Raw genomic sequence first — 26331 nt, 5'->3', positions numbered from 1 at the left:
TTCTGTCCAGGCTCTATCATAACCAGAACCAAAACCATTTTGTTAAGGGCTTAAAAGCAGGTCTGATGGGGCTGGCATTATGGCACAGAGGGTTATGGCTGCAACTCTGGCATCCCATATCAGAGCAGTGGTTCAAGTCCTGGCTGCTCCACTTCTGATCCAGCTCCCTGCTAATGTGCCTGGGAAGGCACTGGAAGATGGCCCAAGTGCTTGGGCCCCTGCACCCATGTGGGAGACCCAGATGAATTTCAGACTCCTGGCTTTGGCATGGTCCCATGTGGGCCATTGTGACTGGGGAGCAAACCAGTGAAAGGAAGATTCTCTCTCTCTCTCTCTCTCTCTCTCTCTCTTTCTCTTTTCCTCTCTCTCCCTCTCTCCTAGTCTCTCCCTCTCCCCCTCTCCCTCTTATATTTCAAGTGAATAAATCAATCTTTAACAACAACAACAAAAAGACCTCCTCTGAATGACTGATAAGGTTCTTGGGCTGAAAAATGCAGGCATACTAGAGGGAAGGATGGTAGTTGGAGTCTGGAAGGAGGTGTAAGAATTTATAGCATACGTAACTAGTACCCAAACAGTACTTTACACTTTGTGTTTCTGTGTGGGTGCAAACTGTTGAAATCTGAACTTATTGAAAATGAATCTTGATGTGAATAGGATGGGAGAGGGAGTGGGAGATGGGAGGGTTGCGGTGGAAGGGAAGTTATGGGGGGGGGGAAGCCACTGTAATCCAAAAGCTGTACTTTGAAACTTATATTTATTAAATAAAAGTTAAAAAAAAGAATTTATAGCATACGACAAAGCAGAATCTGTTGTAAATTTCAAAAGGACAGGGCAGATTTTGCTTTCTTGGTTTTAAAATACCATGTGCAATAATAAATCTGTAATAATAATAATCACTACTACCACCACCACTACCACTACCGCCACATTACCATTATCACCATCATAGAAGCGTATTCTTTTTAAAAAATTTTATTTGTTGTACAAGTTTCAATATTTCATATATACATATTTAGAAACACAGTGGCACTACCCCCCCTCTAACCTCCCTCCCCCCTATGGTCAATTCTTCTATCCCCTCCCTCTCAAATTCCCACTCTAAATTTTTACAATGACCTATTTTCTTTTTTTTAAAAATTTTTGCCAGGCAGAGTTAGACAGTGAGAAAGAGAGAGACAGAGAGAGAGAGAGTTACAGACAGTGAGAGAGAGACAGAGAGAAAGGTCTTCCTTCCGTTGGTTCACTCCCTTAATGGCTGCTACGGCAGGTGCTGCGCCAATCTGAAGCCAGGAGCTGGGTACTTCCTCCCAGTCTCCCATGTGGGTACAGGGACCCAAACACTTGGGCCATCCTCCACTGCCCTCCCGGGCCACAGCAGAGAGCTGGACTGGAAGAGGAGCAACCTGGACTAATACCCGGCGCCCCAACCAGGACTAGAACCTGGGGTGCCGACGCCGCAGGCGGAGGATTAGCCAAGTGAGCCACAGTGCTGGCCTCTATTTTCAATATACTTAAGATTTTATAGTTAACCTAACTAAGTAAGAGAGTTCAACAAATAGTGTGAAGAAACAAAACAAAACAAAACAAAACAAAACAAAACAAAACAAAACAAAACACTGTTCTTCAATGGAAGAGTCAAGGGTGATAAACAATCATTTATTCTCAAAATGTCCATTTAAATCCAATCCATTACATATCAGATACTCTATTACCTCAGATCAAGGAAAACATGTGATACTGTCTTTTTGGGACTGGCTTATTTCATCAAGTATAATGGTTTTCAGTTGTGACCATCTTGCTGCAAAAGACAGTATTTCTTTCTTTTATTTTTTTTTCTCTTTTACAGCTGAATAGTACTCCATAGTGTATTTGTACCACAATTTCTTTAGTCAATAGTTGTTGGACATCTGGGTTGATTCCATATCTTTGCTATTGTGAATTGTGCTGCAATGAACATGGAGGGGAGGGGCAGATAACTCTTTTATATACTGATTTCTTTTGGTTTGGGTAAATTCCCAGGAGTGGGATGGCTGGAATATAAGATAGGTCTACAGTCAGATTTCTGAGGTATCACCATACTGTCTTCCACAGTGGTTGTACCAGTTCACATTCCCAAAAATGGACCAGAGTGCCTTTTCCAGCACATCCTTGCCAACATTTTTTTTTTGTTGATTTCTGTATAGGAATCATTCTAACTGGAGTGAAATGAAACCACATTGTTGGTTTTGATTTGCATTTCCCTGATGGTGACCCTGAGAATTTTTTGTCTGCTGGCCACTTGAATTTCCTCTTTTGAAAAACGCCTGTTTAAGTCCTTTGCCCATTTATTAACTCAATCATTTGTTTTGTTGTTGTTGTTGTTGAATTTCTTGAGCTATTTGTAGTTCTGGATGTTAACCCTTTATCAGCTGTGTAGTTTGCAAATATTTTTCCCATTCTGTCAGTTGACCCTTATCTTTACTGAGTGTTTCTGTTGCAGTGCAGAAGCTCCTCAGCTTGGTGTAATCCCATGTGTCAGTTTGGCTTTGATTGCCTGTGCTTGTGGGGTCTTTTCCAAGAACTCTTTGCCTGTGCCAATGTCTTGCAGAGTTTCTCCAATGTTCTCTAATGATTTGATGGTATTGGGTTGTACATTTAGGCCTTTGATCCATTGTGAGTGGATTTTTGTGTAAAGTAGGGGTCCAGTTTCATACTTCTGCATGTAGAGATCCAGTTTCCCCAACACCATTTGTTAAAGAGACTGTCCTTGCTCCAAGGATTGATTTTAGCTCCTTTGTCAAGATAAGTTGGCTGTTGATGCATATATCATTTTATGGAGTTTCTATTCTGTTCCATCCATCTACAAGTATGTTTTCGTGCCAGTACCAGGCTGTTTTGATTATAATTTCCCAGTAGTATGTCTTGAAATGAGTTATTGTGATGCCTCCAGCTTTGTTTTTGTTGTGTAAGTTTGGTTTAGTATTCGGGGTCTCTTGTGTTTCCGTATGAATTTTAATATAATTTTTTCTAAATCTGCAAAGAATGTCGTTGGTATTTTGATTGGGATTGCATTGGATCTATAAATTGCTTTTGGTAGTGTGGACATTTTGATGATGCTGATTCTTCTCATCCATGAACATGAAAGATTTTTCCATTTTTAAATGTCTTTTTCTATTTCTTTTTTTTGTTTTTGACAGGCAGAGTGGACAGTGAGAGAGAGAGACAGAGAGGAAGGTCTTCCTTTGCCGTTGGTTCACCCTCCAATGGCCGCCGCGGCTGGCGTGCTGTGGCCAGTGCACTGCACTGATCCAATGGCAGGAGCCAGGTACTTACCCTGGTCTCCCATAGGGTACAGGGCCCAAGCACTTGGACCATCCTCCACTGCACTCCCGGGCCACAGCAGAGAGCTGGCCTGGAAGAGGGGCAACCGGGACAGAATCCGGCGCCCCGACCGGGACTAGAACCTGGTGTGCCGGCGCCGCAAGGCAGAGGATTAGCCTAGTGAGCCGCGGCGCTGGCTTCTTTTTCTATTTCTTTCTTTAGTGTTTTGTAATTTTGATTGTAGAGATCTTTGATATCCTTGGTTAAGTTTATTCCAAGGTATCTGATTCTTTTTGGAGCTATTGTGAATGGGGCTGATCTTAAAAGTTCTTTCTCAACCATGACATTGACTGCGTATACAAAGGCTATTGATTTTTTTTGTGTTGGTTTTACAATCTTGCCCCTTTACCAAACTCTTCATGAGTTCCAGTAGTCTCTCAGTGGATATTTTTGAATTCCCTATTTGTAGGATCATGTCATCTGCAAATAGGGATAGTTTGACTTGTTCTTTTCAAATCGTAATCTTTTGATTTGTTTTTCTTGCTTAATGGCTCTGGCTAAATCTCCAGGACCATATTAAATAGCAGTGGTGAGAGTGGGCATCCTTGTCTGGTTCTGGATCTTAGAGGGAATTCTCCCAACTTTTCTCTGTTTATTAGAATGCTGGCCACGTGTTTGTCATAAATTGCCTGATTGTGTTGAGAATTATTCCTCCTATACACAATTTGTTTAAGGTTTTCATAATGATGAAATTTTGGTAGATTGTATGTGTCTAAGAATCTACCCATTTCTTCTAGGTTTCCTGATTTCTTAGCTACACCTCTTTGTAATAATTCATGATGATTCTTTTTATTTCTGTGGTATCTGTTGTTAACATTTCCTCTTTCACCTCTGATTTTATTGATTAATGTCCTCTCCCTCTTTTTTTTGGCTAGTTGCTCCAGTGGTGTATCAATTTTATTTTTTCAAAAACGAGCTCTTCATTTCACTGATTTTCTGTATTTTTTGTTCCAATTTGTTTATTTATTCCTTAACTTTAATTATTTCTTTCCTCCTACTAATTTTGGGTTTGGTTTGTTGTGGTTTTTCTAGGTCCTTGAGATGCATTGATAACTAGCTCATTTATTTGGGACCTTTCCAATTTTTTTTATGTAGGCACCTATTGCTATAAAATTCTCTGTTAACACTGCTTTTGCTTTATCTCTTAAGTTTTGATATGATGTACTGTTGTCTTCATTTGTTTCCAGAAAGTTTCTGGTTATTCTTTGATTTCTTCTATGACCCTCTGTTTATTCAAGACCATGTTGTCCAGTCTCTATGTGTCCTCTCTCAGTTGGGCAGTAGGCACTGTTGTGGGTAAGTTGAGGTGAGGCAAACGTGTCCCCTTCACTTCCACTGGGTCTGTGGGCAGCTGCCAGCAACTGCCAGTCCCTAGAACTTCAATCTGGACTTGAATCTGTGCCCATATGTGATGCTGGCACTGCAGGCGGCAGCTTTACCTGCTGTGCCGTGGCACCAGCCCCTCATTGTAGTTTTATTGTTCTTTTACCCATTGGTGAATAATGTTGAATATCTGTCCATGTGCTAATGCACCATGTGCATATTCTCTTCAGTGAAGTGTCTGTTCCTATCTTTTGCCCATTTTCTTATTAGGTTACTTGGTTTCTTTTTTTGTTGTTAAAAAATGTATTTTCTTTATTTTTTCATATCAGAAATTTTTAATGTAGAATTGTGGTTTAAGGCCTTGATTAGAAAGGTTAAAAATTGTGACATTTTTGTTATAAATATATAAATAATCTTTCATTTTTAATATATTTTTAGGTTTCTCTTTTAATTTCTTATTTTTAGTTGGTTTTTGATAGAGTCAGTGTGCTTTGTAGACACAATTCTAAGAACATAATGATATTCTCTTCTTCTCTCCCTCCCTACCTCTCTCTTCTCCCTCCCACCCTTCTTCTTTCTCTCTTTTTTTTCAGTTTTTGAGACAACATATTTTAAGTTTACGCCAGAGTAAAAAGGATTAATACTTCACCAAATAAGAAGCTTAGCCTGTAAAAAGCAAAAAGACCCTAGTTTAGTGGGAATATAGACAATGGCTATAAACAAGAATTGCATGGAAAAATGACAAATTTAACCCATATTCAGCAAGTTTTAAAGTAATCACGGATCATTAAAACTGTAGTAGTGTAATTTTTAAAGATTTATTTTTTTATTTAAAGGCAGCGTAACAGAGAAAAGAATGAGAGAGACAGGGAGTGAGACGAAGAGAAAACAAGATCTTCCATCTGCTTGCTGGTCCGCTTCCCAAATAGCCACAACAGCCAAGAGCTTGGCCAATGCAAAGACAGGATCCAGGAGCTTCTTCCAGGTCTCCCATGTGGTCGCAGGTGCCCGAGCACTTGAGCCGTCTTCTGCTGCTTTCTGAGGTGCATTAGCAGGGAGCTGGATCAGATGTGGAGCAGCCAGGCCTTGAACCCGTGCACATATGGGATGTTAGCAGCTTTCCCCGCTACACCACATGCTGACCTCAGTATAAAATTCTTAACCATTGATTTGACAAAGTTTTAGAAAACTGCATTTGCAGAATATTGATACACACAGACATTTCTCCTCCTCCTCCTTCTTCTTTCTCCTTTCTTCTTCTTCCTCATCCTCTTTCTTCTTCCTTCTCCTTCTCCTTCACCTCCTCTTCCCCCTCCCCCTCCCCTTCCACTTCCCCTTCCTCTTCCTTGTCCTCTTCTTTTTCTTCCTCCTTATATAAGGGAGAACATATAGTATTTGTCTTTCTGGGCCTGGCTTATTTCACTCAACATGATGCCCTCCAGCTGTGTCCATTTTGCTGAAAATGGCAGTATTTAATTCTTTTTTATAACTGAATAATATTCCATGGTATATGTATACCATACATTTTTAATCATTCATCTGATGATGGACACCTCAGTTGATTGCAAATTTTGGCTGTTGGGAACAGTGCTGCTATAAAATTGGTGGTGCAGTTATCTCTTTGATACATGTGTTCAAGTATTTTGGGTATATACCCAATAGTGGGACTGCTGGATCACAGGGCAAGTCTATTTCTAGTTCTTTTTTAAAGAAATCTCTGCAGGGTTTTACACGGTGGCTGCACTAATTTTTATTCCCTCCAACAGTGTATAACTGCTCCACTTTGTCCATATCCTTGTCAGCATTTGTTACTCTCTGTGTTTTGGATTTTATCCATTCTGACAGAGATGAGGTGATATCTCATGGTGGTTTTGATTTGCGTTTCCCTGATGGCGAGTGATGTTGAGCATTTTTTTTCATGTATCTGTTGGCCATTTGTATTTTTCTTTTGAGAGCTGTCTACTGCAGTCCTTTGCCAATTTTTCAATGCATTCTCTGCATCTATTGAGATGGCCATCTGGTTTTTGTTCTTTATTATATTGATTTCATTTATGACATCCATTGATCTTTGCATTTCTGGGACAAATCCCATTTGATCTTGATGTCTGATCTTTTTGATGTCGTTTTGGATTTGATTTGCTAGTATTTTGTTGAGAATCTTTGCATCTATTTTCATTAAGAATATAGGTCTGTACTTTTCTTTTCATGTCGTGTCTTTGGTTTTGGTATCAAATAATGCTAGCCGGCGCCGTGGCTCACTAGGCTAATCCTCTGCCTGCGGCGCCGGCACACCGGGTTCTAGTCCCGGTTGGGGCGCCGGATTCTGTCCTGGTTGCACCTCTTCCAGGCCAGCTCTCTGCTGTGGCCAGGGAGTGCAGTGGAGGATGGCCCAGGTGCTTGGGTCCTGCACCCCATGGGAGACCAGGAAAAGCACCTGGCTCCTGGCTCGTGCCATCGGATCAGCGTGGTGCGCCGGCCGCGGCGGCCACTGGAGGGTGAACCAACGGCAAAGGAAGACCTTTCTCTCTGTCTCTCTCTCTCACTGTCCACTCTGCCTGTCAAAAAAAAGAAAATGCTGGCCTCCTAACAAGGATTTGGCAGAGTTCCGTCCTGTTCAGTGTTTTGGAATAGTCTGAAGAGTATTGGAGTTACTTCCTCTTTGAATGTTCTGTAGAATTCAGTAGTAAAGCCATCAGGTTCCAGACTTCTCTTTGATGGAAGACCTGATTAATGCTTCAATCTCATTGCTTCTTAGGGGTCTATTTAGGGGTATGTATTTAGGGGTCTGTACCTGATTTAATGTTGGTAGATTATATGAATCCAGCAATTTATCCATTTCTTAGAGGTTTAGAGCAATTTATCCATTTCTTATTTAGGTGTCTGTATTTAGGTTGCCTGTATCTTGACTTAAAGTTGGTAGATTATATGAATCCAGCAATTTATCCATTTCTTAGAGGTTTTCCATTTTATTAACATATAGTTCTTCATAGTAGTTTTTATTATCCTTTGTATTTCAGTGGTATTGGTTTTGTTCTCTTTTCTTCTTTTTCTGCCTTGAGGTTTCTCTATTTTATTTATCTTCTCAAAAAACCAATTTTTTGTTTTGTTGATTTTTTTTAAAGAGTTATTTATTCGAAAGTCAGAGTTACACAGAAAGAGAATGAGAAGCGGGGTGGGGGGTCTTCCATCTACTGGTTCACTTCCCAACTGGCCACAATGGCTGGAGCTGAGCTGATCCGAAGCCAGGAGCTTCCTCTGGGTCTTCCCACACGGGTGCAGGGGCACAAGGACTTGGGCCATTTTCTACTGCTTTCTCGGGCCACAGCAGAGAGCTGGATGGGAAGTGAAGATGCTGGGTCTCAAACCGATGCCCATGTGGGATGCTGGCTGCAGGCGGCGGCTCAACCTGCTACGCCACAGCACCAGCCCTTTGTTGATTGTTTAGTTTCAATTTCATTTATTTATGCTATGTTCCTTATTATTTCTTGCCTCATGCTGATTTGGAGTTTGGTTTGTTCTTGTTTTTCCAAATTTTTAAGCTGCATCATTAGATCTTTAATTTTGAGACATTTCTCTCTTTTTTTTAAATTTTTTTGACAGGCAGAGTTAGACAGTGAGAGAGAGAGAGACAGAGAGAAAGGTCTTCCTTTTCCATTGGTTCACCCCCCCACCAAGCGGCCGCTATGGCTGGCATGTTGCAGCCGGTGTGTTGCGCTGATCCAAAGCCAGGAGCCAGGTGCTTCCTCCTGGTCTCTCATGTGGGTGCAGGGCCCAAGGACATGGGTCATCCTCCACTGCACTCCTGGGCCACAGCAGAGAGCTGGAGAGAGAGAGAGAGAGAGAGAGAGAGAGAGAGAGAGAGAGGTCTTCCTTCTGCTGGTTCACTCCCCAGATGGCTGCAACGGCCAGAGCTGTGCTGATCTGAAGTCAGGAGCCAGGAGCCTCCTCTGGTCTCCCACATGGGAGCAGGGGCCCAAGGACTTGGGCCATCTACTACTGCTTCCCAGGGTGTTTTGAGAGCTGGATCAGAAGTGGAGCAGCCAGGTTTCAAACTGGCACCCATATGGGATGCCAGTGCTTCAGGCCAGGGCGTTAACCCACTGCACCACAAGGCCAGCCCCAAATGATCTTTCCAATGTGTTGTAGGATTTGCTTAGCTAGTATTTTGTTGAAGATTTTTGCATCTATGATCATAAGGGATATTGGTCTATAGTTCTTTCTCTGTTAAATCTTTTTCAGGTTTAGGAATTAAGGTGTTGCTGGCTTCACATAATGAATTTGAAAGGATTCCTTCTCTTTCAATTGTTTGGAAAGCTTGTGAAGAGTTGGAGTTAGTTCCTCTCTAAATGTCTGATAAAATTCAGCAGTGGAACCATCTTGTCCTGGGCTTTTCTTTGTTGGGAGGGTCTTTATTACTGATTCAGTTTCAATCTTGTTAATGGGTCTGTTTAGGTTTTCTTGTCTTCATGGCTCAGTTTAGGTAGGTTGTATATGTCCAAGAATCTATCCATTTCTTCAAGGTTTCCTGATTTGTTAGTATAACAACTCTTTGTAGTAATTTCTGATGATTCTTTTTATTTCTGTGGTACCTGTTGTTACATTTCCCTTTTCATCTCTGATCTTATTGATTTGGGTCCTCTTCCTCTTTTTTTTTTTTTTTTTTTGGTTAGTTATGCCAATGGTGTTTCGATTGTTTATTTTTTTTTAAAACCAGTTTTTTAAATTTCACTGAATTTTTTTGTTTCAATTTTGTTTATTCTCTAATTTTAATAATTTATTTTGTCCTATTAGTTTTGACTTTGTTGAAATTCTAGGTCCTTGAGATGTATTGATAGTTCATTTATTTGTTACCTTTTCAATTTCTTTATGTAGACACTGTTTGCTATGAATATCCCTCTTTTTTTTTTGCCAGTCAGTTAGTGAGAGAGAGAGACACAGAGAGAGTTATAGACAGTGAGAGAGAGAGAGAAAGGTCTTCCTTCCGTTGGTTCACTCCCCTAATGGCTGCTAAGGCTGGTGCTGCGCCGACCCGAAGCCAGGAGCCGGGTACTTCCTCCCAATCTCCCATGTGGGTGCAAGGATCCAAGAACTTGGGCCATCCTCCACTGCCCTCCCAGGCCACAGCAGAGAGCTGGACTGGAAGAGGGGCAACCGGGACTAGTACCTAGCGCCCCAACTGGGACTGGAACCCAGGGTGCCAGCGCCACAGGCTGAGGATTAGCCAAGTGAGCCGCGACGCCGGCCTGAGCTTGCCTCTTAACCCTGCTTTTGCTGTGTCCCATAGGTTTGGTATGGTGTATTATCCACCTCATTTGTTTCTGCACATTCTTAGATTTCTCTTCTGATCTCTTCTCTGACTGATCGTTCATTCAGGAGCGTGTTGTTCAGTCTCCATGTATTTACGTATGTTCTAGGCATTTTGAGTTGTTATTTCTAGCTCGATACCATTGTGGTCAGAGAAGGTGCCTGGAATGCTTTCTATTTTTTTGAATTTGCTGAGACTTGCTTTGTAGTCTAGCATATGATCCATCCTAGAAAACGTTCCATGACTGGTGAGAAGAATGTGTATTCTGCCACCGTGGACTAAAACGTTCCATATATATTCATTAGCTCCATTTGGTCTATTGTGTTGATTAATCTGTCGTTTTCTTGCTAATTTTCTGTCTTGTTGATCTGCCCATTGCTGAGAAATGGGTATTGGAGTCCTCTGTTACTATTGTATTGGAGTCTAGGTCTCCCTTTAGGTCTAGTAACAATTACTTTAAGTAGCCAGTCACCCTGAACCTGGGTGCATATACTTTTTTATTGTCATATTTTCCTGTTGGATTGATCCCTTATTCATTACATAGTGTCTGATATTAGGATGGCAATTCTAGCTCTATTTTGGTTTCTGTTAGCATTGACTATCTTTTTCCAGCCTTTCACTTTTACTCTGCATATATCTTTGTTGGTGAGATGTGTTTCTTGTAAGCAGAATATAGATGGGTCTTATTTTTCAATCTTCAGCTGATCTTTACCTTTTAATTGGAGAATTGAGGCCATTTACATTCAAGGTGACTATTGGTAAGTAACAACTTGGCTCTGCCATTTTTCTATAATTATTCCTCTTGTTTACTTTGGATTTCTTTTGTACTTCTACTGGTGGTTTTCCTGCCTTCTAATTCTTTCATATTAGTGGCTATCTTTCTGTGTTTCTGCGTAGCACATCCTTATGCATCTTCTGTGGGGCTGGATGAGTGTTGACAAATTCTTTCAATTTCTGTTTGTTATGGAAGGCCTTTATTTAACTTTTATTCATAAATGCAAGCTTTGCAGGGTACAGTATTCTGGGTTGACTGATTTATTCTTTAAAGACTTGGAATATATCTTGCCATTCCCTTCTAGCCTGTAGGGTTTCTGATGAGAAGTCAGCTGTGAGCCTAATTGGTAATCCTCTGAAAGTGATGTTGCTTTTCTCTTGTGCCCATTTTAGAATATTCTCTTTATGTTTTATTATGGAGAGTTTGACTGCAATATGTCGTGGAGAAGATCTTTCTTTTCATGTCTTTAGGAGTTGTAAGTCCATCCTCTCTTTGAACGTCCCTTTCTTTCTCCAAATTGAGGAAGTTTTCTGTAATTATTTCACTAAATAAGCTTTCTATTCCGTTCTCTCCTTCCACTCCTTCAGGTACTCCTAATACCCCTATGTTTAGTCGTTTGATAGGATCCCATATATCTCCAATACTGTTTTAAGTTTTCTATTCTTCTTCTTCTCCTTCTCCTTCTTTTTTTTTGTCTGACTGTAAGATTTCCAAGGATTTGTCTTCTAATTTGGATATTCTTTCTTTTGTCTCATCAGGTTTGCTGTTAGGATTTTCCACTGCATTTGTTATTTGATCCATTGCATTCTTCATTTCTAAGATTTCATTTTTATTTCTCTTTAGATTCTTGATTTCCTGGGAAAAATTTCATTCATGTCTTGTTAGTTTTCTTTAGTGCCTGGATTTGCTTCTGATTTTTAAAAATAATCCTGATTAATTTTCTGAATTCCCTTTCTGACATTTCGTCTGTCTCTTCGCCTTCCATTCTAATATTGAAATGTTGTGTTTATCTGGGGAATTCATGGTGACTCTCTTATTTATATTACTTAAATTTTGAATCTTATTTTTTGGCATTTTGGATTGATTTTTAATTTTTCTTTCGTTGCCTTTTTGTGTGTGTGTGTGTGGCTATGTGCCTTCGGCTTTCTGGACTGTCTCTCCTTTCAGTGACTACCAGGAAGTGTGTGGTAGATGTGGCCTGGGGGCTCTGGTCAGTGCTCTAGGGCAGAGTGAGTTTCACGGGTGATGATTCCAGCCAGTCCTGCAGCTTTCCTGTGGCCTCCAGCGCCCCCGGGGGCTCCGCACCTAAGGGTCCGCCAGATGCTGCTCCTCAAGCATCCCTTTGGTTCTGTTAGCTGCCAGCCTCTTTCTGGCTGATCTCTGAGGGCTGCTCCCTTGGTTTCTGTCTCTGCAGCACATGGCACAGACACTGGGAGATTGGTTTGAGTCAGTCACCTCTCTACTTCTACTTGGACCTCTGGTGACTGCCAGCCCCCGCCGGCTCCCCAGGTTCTCAGCCGGACCGCATGGCCCTCTTGCTGGATTGCTGCCATCAGTCCTACCTTCTCCCCCATCTCAGAAGTGCTGCTGGCACTGGAAGTTCAGGGCCCCAGGTTCTGAGCTCTCTGGGTGCAACCACAGTCGCCCTGCAGATTCAGGCGGGTCCCCCTCCTCCTGTGGGGCTTCCCCGAGCTTTCTCTCTCTATGTTGAGTGTGCACCTCAAATGCTTCTCTTGGCTGTTTCTCCATAGCCCTGTGAAAAAATGTAATGTAAAACCAGCCTTGCATATTTGAAATAAATACTGTTTATCATGACATTTGATTCTTATACATCATTAGATCTGGTTTGTTAATATTTTATTTTGAGAATAGTTACATCAATTTTCAGGATAATTATTGGCATAATTTTCTGGTTAGGTCTTTGTTTGGTTTTGGTATTAGAGTAACACTGGTCTCATAGAATTATTTAGAAGTATTCTTTCTGAAACTATTATCTGGAAGAGATTTCAGAGAATTAGCCTCATTTCTTTCTCAACTGTTTGGAAAGAAAAGATCAAGGTTTTTTTTTTCTCCTGTTTTGGAATATTAATTGCTGACTCTTTTGTTTTTTTCAGTAAACAGACTTAGTTAATTTATCCATTCATTCTTGTCTGAGATAGATTGTGTCTTAAAATGATTCGTCTGTTTCATATAAATTGAAAATTTGTAGGTGTAGAGTTTTTCATAATTTTTTTCATCATTTGATGTCCATGGGATCCATCATGATTCCCTTTCTTTTATTTTTGACATCAGCAATTTTGTCTTGTCTTTATTTTTACTTGGCTACCCTTGTTAGAGGTCTATAATTTTTTTTTCAGTCTTTTCAAAGACCGTGCTTTGGCTGTATTGATTTCTCTATTAATTTCCTATTTTTAATTTTTCATATCTACACAATTTTTTATTTCTTTTCTTCTGCTTATATTGAATTTAATAAGCTTTTCTTTTTCAAGTTTCCTGAAGTGGAAGCTGAGATTATTAATTTGATATTTTTTCTCCCTTCCATGCTTTCAGTGTTTTACATTTTATTTAAAGCAATGCTTTTATTGTACTCTACATATTTTGGTAAATTTTATTTTAGTTTCTGCTAATTTAAAATATTTAATCTTTGATTCATGTATTATTAGGAAATGTGTTGTGAAATCAGAGTATTATGGGATTCTCCAGTTGTTTTTCTGGTTTTGATTTCTAGTTTAATTCCATGATGTGAAAACACCTTCATTAGTTCTAAGTTTGTTGAGATGCATTTCAAGCTGAGGCTGTGATCTGCGTTGGTGAATGTTCTGTGTGAACTTGAAAATAATATTTTCTCTTCTGATGTTGGATGAAGTAATCTACAAATGTGGATTAAGTCATGTTGATTGATTACTATTAGTTGAACTTAATATTTTCTTCCTTTTGGATATATCAACTCTGATAGAAGAATATTAATATCTCCATGTAGAATAGTGAATTTGTCTAACTCTTTTTGCAGGTCTATCAGTTTTTGCCTCACTGTTTTGATATTTTATTGTTAGACCTACATATATTATGGATCCTTATGTAATCTAGGAAATTTGGTTCTTTTTTTTTTTTTCTGACAGGCAGAGTGGACAGTGAGAGAGAGAGACAGAGAGAAAGGTCTTCCTTTTGCCGTTGGTTCACCCTCCAATGGCCGCCGTGGCCAGCACGCTGCGGCCGGTGCACCACACTGATCTGAAGGCAGGAGCCAGGTACTTATCCTGGTCTCCCATGGGGTGCAGGGCCCAAGTACTTGGGTCATCCTCCACTGCACTCCTGGCCACAGCAGAGAGCTGGCCTGGAAGAGGGGCAACCGGGACAGAATCCGGCGTCCCGACCAGGACTAGAACCTGGTGTGCCGGCGCCGCAAGGCGGAGGATTAGCTTAGTGAGCCGCGGCGCCAGCCAGAAATTTGGTTCTTTTATTAGTATGCAATGTTCCTCTTTATCCTTGATAATTTTCCCTTCTGAAGTTTTTTTTTGCCTAAATATCTACATATTTGTAATTTTTCTGTTTTTACTTCTGTGTTTTTTCTTCTTGTTTTCTATTTTTTCTCATTTTGAGATTTTAAGATACCATTTTCTCGGCTGGTGCTGTGGCTCAATAGGCTAATCCTCTGCCTGTGGCACCAGCACACCAGGTTCTAGTCCCAGTCGGGGCACTGGATTCTGTCCCGGTTGCTCCTTTTCCAATCCAGCTCTCTGCTGTGGCCCGGGAGTGCAGTGGAGGATGGCCCAGGTGCTTGGGTCCCTGCACCCGCATGGGAGACCAGGGGGAGGCACATGGCTCTTGGCTTCGGATCAGTGCCGTGCTCCAGCCGCAGTGGCCATTGGAGGGTGAACCAATGGAAAAGCAAGACCTTTCTCTCTCTATCTCTCTCTCTCTCACTGTCTACTCTGCCTGTCAAAAAAAAAAAAAAAAGATACCATTTTCTCTCCTCTTAGCATTATTATTATTATCAGTGATTGTATCAGTTTCATCAATGCGTTTTTTTAGTTGTTGACAATTTTAGTTCTTTAATTTGTCTTTCTTTGTTACATCTTTATTTAGTAAATACATTGTTTCAAGAGTACTCATAGTATTTGAAATATTTTATGATGGCTGCTATAAAATCCTGTGGGGTAATTACATCATCTTAATCATACTAGTATTGATATCTGTTGTCTTTTCTCATTCAAATTCCAGGTGCTGTTTTCTTTTTTGATGAAGACCTGCAAGAATCAGATAATCTTCTCTACTTAATGTACCTGAATTCCAGTTACCAGCCCTGTGTGGGGACTCTGATTGCTCCTAAGTGGGTATTAACAGCTGCACAATGCTTCTTACCGTAAGTAGTAGGATCAGCCCACCTTTCTTCCAATGCTCCGTGTTGGCACTCAACATATATTTTGGGAATTCTACAAAACCCGTAGAGGTACTGATATGAAGGTGAAGAGGAGGTTGGTTACTTAGATATTGCGTGCCTTAGAAATGTACTACTACCAGCACCACGGCTCACTAGGCTAATCCTCTGCCTGTGGCGCTGGCACCCCGGGTTCTCGTCCTGGTTGGGGTGCCAGATTCTGTCCCGGTTGCTCCTCTTCCAGTCCAGCTCTCTGCTGTGGCCCAGAAGGCAGTGGAGGATGGCCCAAATGCTTGGGCCCCTGCACCCGCATGGGAGACCAGGAGGAGTCACCTGGCTCCTGGCTTCGGATCGGTGCAGCACACCAGCCATAGCGGCCATTTGGGGGGTGAACCAAGGGAAGGAAGACCTTTCTCTCTGTATCTCTCCCACTGTCTAATTCTGCCTGTCAAAAAAAAAAAAAAAAAAAAAGAAATGAAGAAATGTACTACTTTTATTTATTGATTTATTCATTAAAGATTTATTTTTTTATTTACTTGAAAGGCAGAATTACACTAAGAGAGAGAGAGAGACAGACAGACAGACAGACAGACAAGGAGAGGTCTTCCACCCTCTGTTTCACTCCCCAGATGGCCACAATAGTCAGAGCTGTGCCAATCCAAAGCCAGGAGTCAGGAGCTTCTTCCAGGTCTCCCACGTGGGTGCAGGGGCCCAAGCACTAGGGTCATCTTCTGCTGCTTTCAAAGACTTTAGTAGAGAGCTGGATCTGAAGTGGAGCATCCAGGACTTGAACCCATGCCCATATGGGATGCCAGCACCACAGGCGGCAGTTTTACCTGCTACACCACAATGCCAGCCCCTGAAATGTTTTACTTTTTAAAAATTCAGAAAGGAAAAATAAATGTGGCATAACACGATATCTTACATATGTTTAATATAACTCCCAAAACTTGTTTGTAATGTTTTTAAGACCCATCCAATGTGATCGGTATATAATTGTATTCTATTTTCTCTGCTGTATAGCATTTTCGTGTAAACATCACACAATTTATTCATTTTTTCTTGACAGGTATTTGAGTTTTTTATAGTTGTACAATATAGTGAAGATTATTCCTATAAATATATTTACATTATGAATCCTTAGAAAGTATAATTTGCATTATGAATCCTTAGAAAGTATAATGTAATTATATAATATACATGTATATTATATATGTATAAATCTGCAACATTTGCCTGAATTAGTACATATACATATTTATGTATATTGGTAAATGTATCTCATCATGTGTATTTCTAGAGTATATAGGTAGGGCTGAAATTGTGGATTGTAGAGGATACAGATATGTACTTTTAAACATCGTCCAGTAATTTATGAGGTCCTTCAACATTAAGTATGTCAAACTTGTTAATTTTTTATAGATTTGTCAAATACTTTATTGTGCTCTCAATTTTATCTTTATTAATAATGATGGTTAGCGTCTTTATTCCTTCTCCTACTTCTGACAATGTTTCTGTGCATGTCTTTTGAACATTTTATATACTGAATTAAAAAAATTGATTTGGGAGCTTCCAAGATGGCAGATTAGGGAGTGACGTGATGCACTAGACTAGGGATAGGCAGTGGAAGAAAGGGGTGTGGTAAGGACATTTTCAGGGGGGTGTTGGAGAGAACACTGCACTGGGAAGCCTACAAGAGCAGGAGGAGCACCGTGGACCTGTGTGGAGGTAAGGACACGGCATGAATGCGGCTGCAGCACATGACTGCAGCAGCTGAGGCCGGGGGAGGTGAGACCGGACTGCAGCCACCTGGGCAACATAGTTGGAGGTAGAGCGTGGCATGAGTCCAGACTGGACTGGGGGCTAGCAGTTGCTGGCGGTTGCCCGCAGACCCAGTGGAAGTAGAGGGGGCACATTTGTCTTATTCCAACTTCCCCACAACAGTGCCTGCTGCCCAGCTGAGAAAGGGTGGGTGCCATTTTGGGTCTGGTTGGCAGCTGCACAAGCCTTTGTGTGCACACACAGCAGCTGGTTGAGACAGGCACCAGCTTCAGAGCAGTACTGGTGTAGCAACGTTCGGCCAGTGGCTCTTGTGTACATGTGTGACCCAGTGATTCTAGTGGAGGGAACAGTCCACAGTCCCCACTGACTCTGAGCCTAGCTGGGGGGTGGCTGGGCAACCACACAGCATGGCGAAGTGCTGGCAGCCTCCCAGGAGCAAGAGGCCTAGGTAGAATTGTCTCGGGAACATCTGCCTCTCTGTTCACTGGGCAGGCTGGCAGGGCAGACAGAAGCCTCTGCACCCACCGCCTCTGGCAGTGGTTCCATGAGAAGGTGCAGGGAACAGCTGGGTCACTGGGAACCACTGGCAATGGCTGCACACACCGCTCACGGTGAGGATCGTGCAGATCGTTTGTGTGGTTATTACAGTTGCATGGGATGCACTGGGGGCCAACACCCAGGCATTGAGATCTATCACTCCCAACTTGGGTGTTACCCTTGATACTTGCAGCACCCTGGAGCACTGGCCAGAGCTCCCTGGCCACACACCACATGCGTATTGATATTCCCTGAAAATGCAGACATCCCACTAAGCCACAGAGGCATAGCTCAATGATAAAAGCATCAGAGGAAAAAAAAAAAAAACAAAAAACAAAAAACAAAAACCAACCCCACAAATGCCTAAAAACAAACACAGAAACTCAACAAACAAGAATAAGGAAGACACCATGACCCTCCCCCCAAAGGAACACAACAGCATTTCAATATTAGAATGTGAAGAGATTGAGGGAATGTCAGAAACGGTATTCAAAAAATTAACCATAGGACTACTCAAAAGCAATCAGAAGCAAATAAATGAACTAAAGTAAACCACACATGATATGAATGAAAAATATTCCCATGAAATTGAGATTTTAAAGATATCAAAATGAAGTATTAGAAATGAGGAATTTAATAGATCAAACAAAAAATGTGATCGAAAGCCTAAACAGCAGACTTGGAAAGGCAGAAGAAAGAATATCTGAATTAGAAGACATATCTGGTAATCTTACAAACCCCCCAAAACAAGAAGAAAATAGAAAACTTAAAAATGGTGTTGGAGATATGTGGAATATTTTCAAACTACCCAACATACAGGTCTTAGGAGTCCCTGAAGGTGTGGAAAGAGAGAATGGGTTAGAAGTGAAATGGATTATTTAGTGAAATAATTACAGAAAACTTCCCCAATTTGGAAAAAGAAAGGTATGTCTAAATAGAGGAAGCACTTAGTATTCCTAATAGACATGACCAGAAAAGACCTTCAACACAACACATTGTAATCAAATTCTCCACAATAAAACATGAAGAAAAGATTCTAAAATGTGTGCGAGAGAAACACCAGATTACTTTCAGAGGATTTCCAATTAGACTCACTTCTGACTTCTCATCAGAAACTCTACAGGCTGGAAGGAAATGGTGAGATATAGTACAAGTCTTAAAAAAATAAAACTGTATAATGTGAATTAATGCTATAACTAGTATTCAAACAGTACTTTACACTTTGTGTTTCTGTGTGGGTGCAAACTGTTGAAATCTTTACTTAATATATACTAAATTGATCTTCTGTATATAAAGATAATTGAAAATGAATCTTGATGTGAATGGAATGGGAGAGGGAGTGCGAGTTGGGAGGGTTGCAGGTGGGAGGGAAATTATGGGGTGAAAAAGCCACTGTAATCCAAAAGCTTTACTTTGGAAATTTATATTTATTAAAATAAAAGTTAAAAAATAAAATAAAATCTGAAAAAAGAATAAAACTGTCAACCCAGAATACTGTACCCTGCAAAGCTCTCATTTATGAATGAAGGTGAAATAAAGGCCTTCCATAACAAACAGAAATTGAAAGAATTTGTCAACATTCATTCAGCCCTACAGAAGATGTTTAAGGATGTGCTACACAGAAACACAGAAAGATGGCCACCATTATGAAAGAATTAGAAGGCAGAAAAACCACCAGTAGAAGTACAAAAGAAATCCAAAGTAAACAAGAGGAATAATTATAGAAAAATGGCGGAACCAAGTTGTTACTTATCAATAGTCATCTTTAATGTAAATGGCCTCAATTCTCCTGTTAAAAGTACAGACTGTACGAATGGATTAAAAAACAAAACCCATCTAATTGCTGCCTACAAGAAACAAATATCACCAAGAAAATAAACACAGACTGAAAGTGGAAGGATACAAAAAAGATATTCCATTCAGTAGAAACACAAAAGGCAGGTGAAGCCATCCCAATATCAGACAAAATAGACTTTAACATAAAAACTGTTGAAAGACAAAGATTAAGTAACGAATAAGGGATCAATTCAATAGGAAGATGTGACTATAATAAACATATATGCACCCAATTACAAAGTACCTGGTTATTTAAAAGAAATGTTAATGAATCTAAAGGGGAGATTCAGACTCAAATACAATAGTAATGGGGAACTTCAATACTCCACTTTCATCAATGGACAGATCAACCAGAGAGAAAATAAACAAAGAAACAATAGAGCTAATTGACACTATGGAACCTAAAAGAACCTAACATATCTACAGTACTATTCAACCCATAGTTGCAGAATACATATTCTTCTCATCAGTGCATGGAACTTTCTCTAGGATTGATCACATGCTAGACCATAAAGCAAGTCTCAGCAAATTCAAAAAATTTGAAATCATACCAGGTGTCTTTTCTTACCACAATGGAATGAAGCTGGAAATCAGCAACTGAAGAATCTCTAGATCACAGACCATCACATGGAGACTAAACAACATGTTCCTGAATGAACAGTGGTTCATAGAAGAAATCAAAAGAGAAATAAAAAAATTTGGAAACAAATGAAATTGACAATATATCATATCAAAACTTATGATATACAGCAAAATCAATGTTAAGAGGGAAGTTAATGGCTATTGGTGCTTACATGAGGAAATTAGAAAGGCACCAAATAAATGAGCTATCAATGCATCTCAAGGACCTAGCAAAACAAAAGCAAACCAAACCTAAAATTAGTAGGAGGAAGAAATAACTAAAGTTAGAGAAAAATAAATAAAATTGAAGCCAAAAGAAATATAAAATATTAGTGAAATGAAGAGCTGGTTTTTGAAAAAATAAACAAAATTGATACACCACTGGCCAAACTAAAAAAAATAGAGGGAGAAGATTTAAATCAACAAAATAAGAGATGAAAAAGGAAATGTAACAAAAGATATCACATTAATAAAATGAATCATCAGAAACTACTACAAAGAGCTGTATGGCAACAAATAGGGAAAAATAGAAGAGATGGATAGATTCCTGGACACATACAATGTACCAAAATTAAGTCAAGAAGACACAGAAAACCTAAACAGACCCCATTACCAGGATGGAAACTGAATCAGTAATAAAGTCCCTCCTAACAAATTAAACCCAGGACCAGATGGCTTTACTACTGAGATCTACCAGACATTCTGGAAGAACTAATTCCAATTCATCTCAAGCTATTCATAACAATTGAAAGGGAGAGAATCATCCCAAAATCCTTCTATGAAGCCAGTATCACCTTAATTACTAAACCAGAAAAAGATACAACATAGAAATAGAACTCCAGTCTAATATCCCAGATGAACATAGATGTAAAAATCCTAAACAAAATATTAGCTAATCAAATCCAACAACACATCAGAAAGATCTGAACCAAATGGGATTTATCCCTGGTATGCAGGAATGGTTCAATATTCACAAATCAATCATGAGATACATCACATTAACAATTTGAAGAACAAAAACTGTATGATTATCTCAATAGATGCAGAGGAAGCATTTGATAAACACAACATCATTTCATTACGAAAATCTTAAGCGAATTGGGTATAGAAAGAACATTCCTCAAAACAAAGAAGGCAATTTATGACAAACCCATGGTCAGCATCCTATTGAATGGGGACATGTTGAAAGCATTCTACCTAAGAGGCAGAACCACTCTCCCCATTGCTACTTAATATAAATCCTGGAAGTTTTAGCCAGAGCCATTGGGCAAGAAAAAGAACTCAAGGGATACAAATTGGAAAGGAGGAAATCAAACAATTCCCATTTGCAGATGGCATAATTTTATATATAGAGGATCCAAAAGACTCCACTGAGAGACTATTGGAACTAATAAAGGAGTTTGGTGAAGTGGCAGGATACAAAATCAACACACAAAATGAATAGCCTTTGTATATACAGACAATGCCTTGGCTGAGAAAGGACTTTTAAGATCAGCCCCATTCACAATAGCTCCAAAAATAATTAAGTACCTTGGAGTAATTTCAACCAAGGTTGTCAAAGATCTCTCCAATGAAAATTATGAAACACACTAAAAAAGAAATACAAGAGGACATTAAAAATGGAAAAATCTTCCTTGTGCATGGATTGGAAGAATCATCTTCACTAAAATGTCCATACAACCAAAAGGAATTTATAGATTCAATGTGATCCCAATCAAAATATCAATGACATTCTTCACAGATACATAAAAAATGATGCTAAAATTCATATGGAATCAGAAAAGACCCTGAATAGCTAAATCATATCCACCGCACCCCTTCGCTTTCCACAGAGTCTCCACTGTAGTTTTCCTCCAACTCTCCTGTGATAATGCATTTTCTCCACTTTATTTATTTATTTTTGAAAGTCAGAATCACACAGAGAGAAGGAGAGGCAGAGAGAGAGAGAGAGAGAGAGAGAGAGAGAGAGAGAGAGGTTTTCCATCCGCTGGTTCACTCCCCAATTGGCCGCAATGGCCAGAACTGCACCAATCCAAAGCCAGGAGCCAGGAGCTTCCTCCAGGTCTCCCATGTGGGTGCAGGGGCCCAAGGACTTGGGTCATTTTCTGCTGCTTTCCCAGGCCATAGCAGAGAACTGGATTGGAAGTGGAGCAGCTGGACTTGAACCGGCACCCATATGGGATGCTGGCACTGCAGGCTTGGCTTTACCTGCTATGCCACAGTGCTGGTCCCACTTTTTTATTTTTCCCCTATTTTCCCTTTGCCTACTGTGGACCACCCTGTCACTATCTCACCATCTTGGAATATTTTCAAAGCTAATTTTTTAAAAAAGTATTTTTTTTAACATTTTTTTATGTTTTATTTAATGAATATAAATTTCCAAAGTACAACTCATGGATTACAATGGCTTCCCCCCCCCCATACCGTCCCTCCCACCCACAACCCTCCCCTTTCCCACTCCCTCTCCCCTTCCATTCACATCAAGATTCATTTTCGATTATCTTAATATACAGAAGATCAGCTTAGTATACATTAAGTAAGGATTTCAACAGGTTGCTCCCACACAGAGACATAAAGTGAAAAATAATAAATGATTTTTTTAAAATGATGATGAAATCAGATCAGACCTATTGTCATGTTTAATCCCAGTGAGAGTCAAGTTGGGAATTGATAGTTTTTTTTTTTTTTTTTTACAGAAGATCAGTTTAGTGTATATTAAGTAAAGATTTCAACCGTTTGCACCCCCATAGAAACACAAAGTGAAATATACTGTTTGAGTACTCGTTATAGCATTAAGTCTCAATGCACAGCACATTAAGGACAGAGATCCTACATGAGGAGTAAGTGCACAGTGACTCCTGTTGTTGACTTTACCAATTGACACTCCTGTCTATGGCATCAGTAATCTCCCTATGCACCAGTCATGAGTTTCCAAGGCTATGGAAGCCCCTTGAGTTCTCCGACTCTTATCTTGTTTAGACAAGGTCATAGTCAAAGTGGAGGTTCTCTCCTCCCTTCAGAGAAAGGTACCTCCCTCTTTGAAGACCTGTTCTTTCCACTGGGATCTCACTCACAGAGATCTTTTTGCCAGAGTGTCTTGGCTTTCCATGCCTGAAATACTCTCATGGGCTTTTCAGCCAGATCCAAGTGCCTTTAGGGCTGATTCTGAGGCCAGAGTGCTATTTAGGACATCCGCCATTCTATGAGTCTGCTGAGTATCTCACTTCCCATGTTGGATCACTCTCCCCTTTATTTGTTCTATCGGTTAGTGTTAGCAGGTACTAGACTTGTTTATGTGCTCCCTTTGACTCTTAGTCCTTTCATTATGATCAATTGTGAACTGAAATTGATCACTTGGAATAGTGAGATGGCATTGGCACATGCCACCTTGATGGGATTGAACTGGAATCCCCTGGTATGTTTCTAACTCTACCATTTGGGGCAAGTCAGCCCGAGCATGCCCCAAATTATACATCTCTTCCCTCTCTTATTCCCACTCTTATGTTTAACAGGGATCACATTTCAGTTAATTTTCGACACTTAAGAATAACTGTGTGATAATTACAGAATTAAACCAGTCATATTAAGTAGAACAGACAAAAAAAATACTAAGAGGGATAATGTATTAAGTTGTCCATTAACAGTCAGGGCTATGCTGATCAAGTCACCATTTCTCATGTGTCCATTTCACTTCAGGTGTTTCCTTTTTGGTGTTCAGTCAGTTGTCACCGATCAGGGAGAACATATGGTATTTGTCCCTTTGGGACTGGCTTACTTCACTCAGCATGATGTGTTCCAGATTCCTCCATTTTGTTGCAAATGACTGGATTTCGTTGTTTCTTACTGCGGTATAGTATTCTAAAGAGTACATATCCCATAATTTCTTTATCCAGTCTACCGTTGATGGGCATTTAGGTTGGTTCCAGGTCTTGGCTATTGTGAATTGTGCTGCGATAAACATTAGGGTGCAGACCGCTTTTTTGTTTGTCAATTTAAATTCCTTTGGGTAAATTCCAAGGAGTGGGATGGCTGGGTCGAACGGTAGGGTTATATTCAGGTTTCTGAGGAATCTCCAGACTGATTTCCATAGTGGCTTGACCAGATTGCATTCCCACCAACAGTGGTTTAGTGTCCCTTTTTCCCCACATCCTCGCCAGCATCTGTTGTTGGTAGATTTCTGAATGTGAGCCATTCTAACCGGGGTGAGGTGAAACCTCATTGTGGTTTTGATTTGCATTTCCCTGATTGCTAGTGACCTTGAACATTTTTTCATGTGCCTGTTGGCCATTTGGATTTCCTCTTTTGAAAAATGTCTATTGAAGTCCTTGGCCCATCTCTTAAGTGGGTTGTTGGTTTTGTTTTTGTGGAGTTTCTTGATCTCTTTGTAGATTCTGGTTATTAACCCTTTATCTGTTGCATAGTTTGCAAATATTTTTTCCCATTCTGTCGGTTGTCTCTTCACTCTCCTGACTGTTTCTTTTGCAGTACAGAAACTTCTCAATTTGATGCAATCCCAATAGTTGATTTTGGCTTTGACTGCCTGTGCCTCCCGGGTCTTTTCCAGAAATTCTTTGCCTGTGCCAATATCTTGAAGGGTTTCTCCAATGTTCTCTAATAACTTAATGGTGTCAGGACGTAGATTTAGGTCTTTAATCCACGTTGAGTGGATTTTTGTGTAAGGTGTAAGGTAGGGGTCTTGCTTCATGCTTCTGCACGTGGAAATCCAGTTTTCCCAGCACCATTTATTGAATAGACTGTCCTTGCTCCAGGAATTAATTTTAGATCCTTGATCAAATATAAGTTGGCTGTAGATGTTTGGATTCATTTCTGGTGTTTCAATTCTGTTCCATTAGTCTATCCATCTGTTTCTGTACCAGTACCATGCTGTTTTGATTACAACTGCCCTGTAGTATGTCCTGAAATCTGGTATTGTGATGCCTCTGGGTTTGTTTTTGTTGTACAAGATTGCTTTAGCTATTCGAGGTCTCCTGTGTCTCCATATGAATTTCAGCATCATTTTTTCTAGATCTGAGAAGAAGGTCTTTGGTATCTTGATTGGTATTGCATTGAATTTATAAATTGCTTTTGGGAGAATGGACATTTTGATGATGTTGATTCTTCCAATCCATGAGCATGGAAGATTTTTCCATTTTTTGGTATCCTCTTCTATTTCTTTCTTTAAGATTTTGTAATTCTCATTGTAGAGATCTTTAACATCCTTGGTTAAGTTTATTCCAAGGTATTTGATTGTGTTTGTGGCTATTGTGAATGGGATTGATCTTAGCAGTTCTTTCTCAGTCATGGCTTTGCTTGTGTATACAAAGGCTGTTGATTTTTGTGCATTGATTTTATATCCTGCCACTTTGCCAAACTCCTCTATGAGTTCCAATAGTCTCTTAGTAGAGTTCTTTGGATCCTCTAAGTACAGAATCATATCGTCTGCAAAGAGGGATAGTTTGACTTCTTCCTTCTTGATTTGTATTCCTTTGATTTCTTTTTCTTGTCTGATGGCTCTGGCTAAAACTTCCAGAACTATGTTAAATAGCAGTGGTGAGAGTGGGCATCCCTGCCTGGTGCCAGATTTCAGTGGAAATGCATTCAACTTTTCCCCATTCAATAGGATGCTGGCCGTGGGTTTTTCATAGATTGCTTTGATTATATTGAGGAATGTTCCTTCTATACCCAATTTGCTTAGAGTTTTCATCATGAAAGGGTGTTGAATTTTATCAAATGCTTTCTCTGCATCAATTGAGATAATCATATGGTTTTTCTTTTGCAGTCTGTTAATGTGGTGAATCACATTGATTGATTTGCGAATGTTGAACCATCCCTGCATACCAGGGATGAATCCCACTTGGTCTGGGTGGATGATTTTCCTGATGTGTTGTTGTACTCTTTTGGCCAGAATTTTATTGAGGATTTTTGCGTCTATGTTCATCAGGGATATTGGTCTGTAATTCTCTTTCAGTGCTGCATCTTTCTCTGGCTTAGGGATTAAGGTGATGCTGGCTTCATAGAAAGAATTTGGGAGGATTCCCTCTTTTTCGATTGTTCTGAATAGTTTGAGAAGAAATGGGATTAGTTCTTCTTTAAATGTCTGGTAGAATTCAGCAGTGAATCCATCTGGTCCTGGGCTTTTCTTTGTTGGGAGGGCCTTTATTACTGTTTCAATTTCTGTTTCAGTTATGGGTCTATTTAGGTTTTCGATGTCTTCATGGTTCAATTTTGGTAGATTGCATGTGTCCAGGAATCTATCCATTTCTGATAGGTTTTCCTGTTTGCTGGCATACAAGACCTTGTAGTAATTTCTGATGATTCTTTTTATTTCTGTGGTGTCTGTTGTTACGTTTCCTTTTTCATCTCTGATTTTATTGATTTGGGTCTTTTCTCTTCTTTTTTTAGTTAGTTGGG

General features: G+C 40.0%; 1 protein-coding gene across 2 annotated transcripts in view; it reads left to right on the top strand.

The window, feature by feature from the left end:
* Positions 1 to 26331, top strand: part of LOC103345235 (serine protease 58) — a 42751-nt gene that overhangs the window by 628 nt on the left and 15792 nt on the right. For both annotated transcript variants that reach the window (XM_070071392.1, XM_008248863.4), the window contains exon 2: positions 14988 to 15129. In XM_070071392.1, the coding sequence (XP_069927493.1) occupies positions 14988 to 15129 (142 nt within the window). The remainder of the gene's footprint in view (positions 1 to 14987; positions 15130 to 26331) is intronic.

Source organism: Oryctolagus cuniculus, chromosome 3 (genome assembly GCF_964237555.1).
Source record: "Oryctolagus cuniculus chromosome 3, mOryCun1.1, whole genome shotgun sequence".
In the NCBI taxonomy this organism is placed as follows: Eukaryota; Metazoa; Chordata; class Mammalia; order Lagomorpha; family Leporidae; genus Oryctolagus; species Oryctolagus cuniculus.
This window is presented reverse-complemented; position numbering and strand designations above follow the sequence as displayed.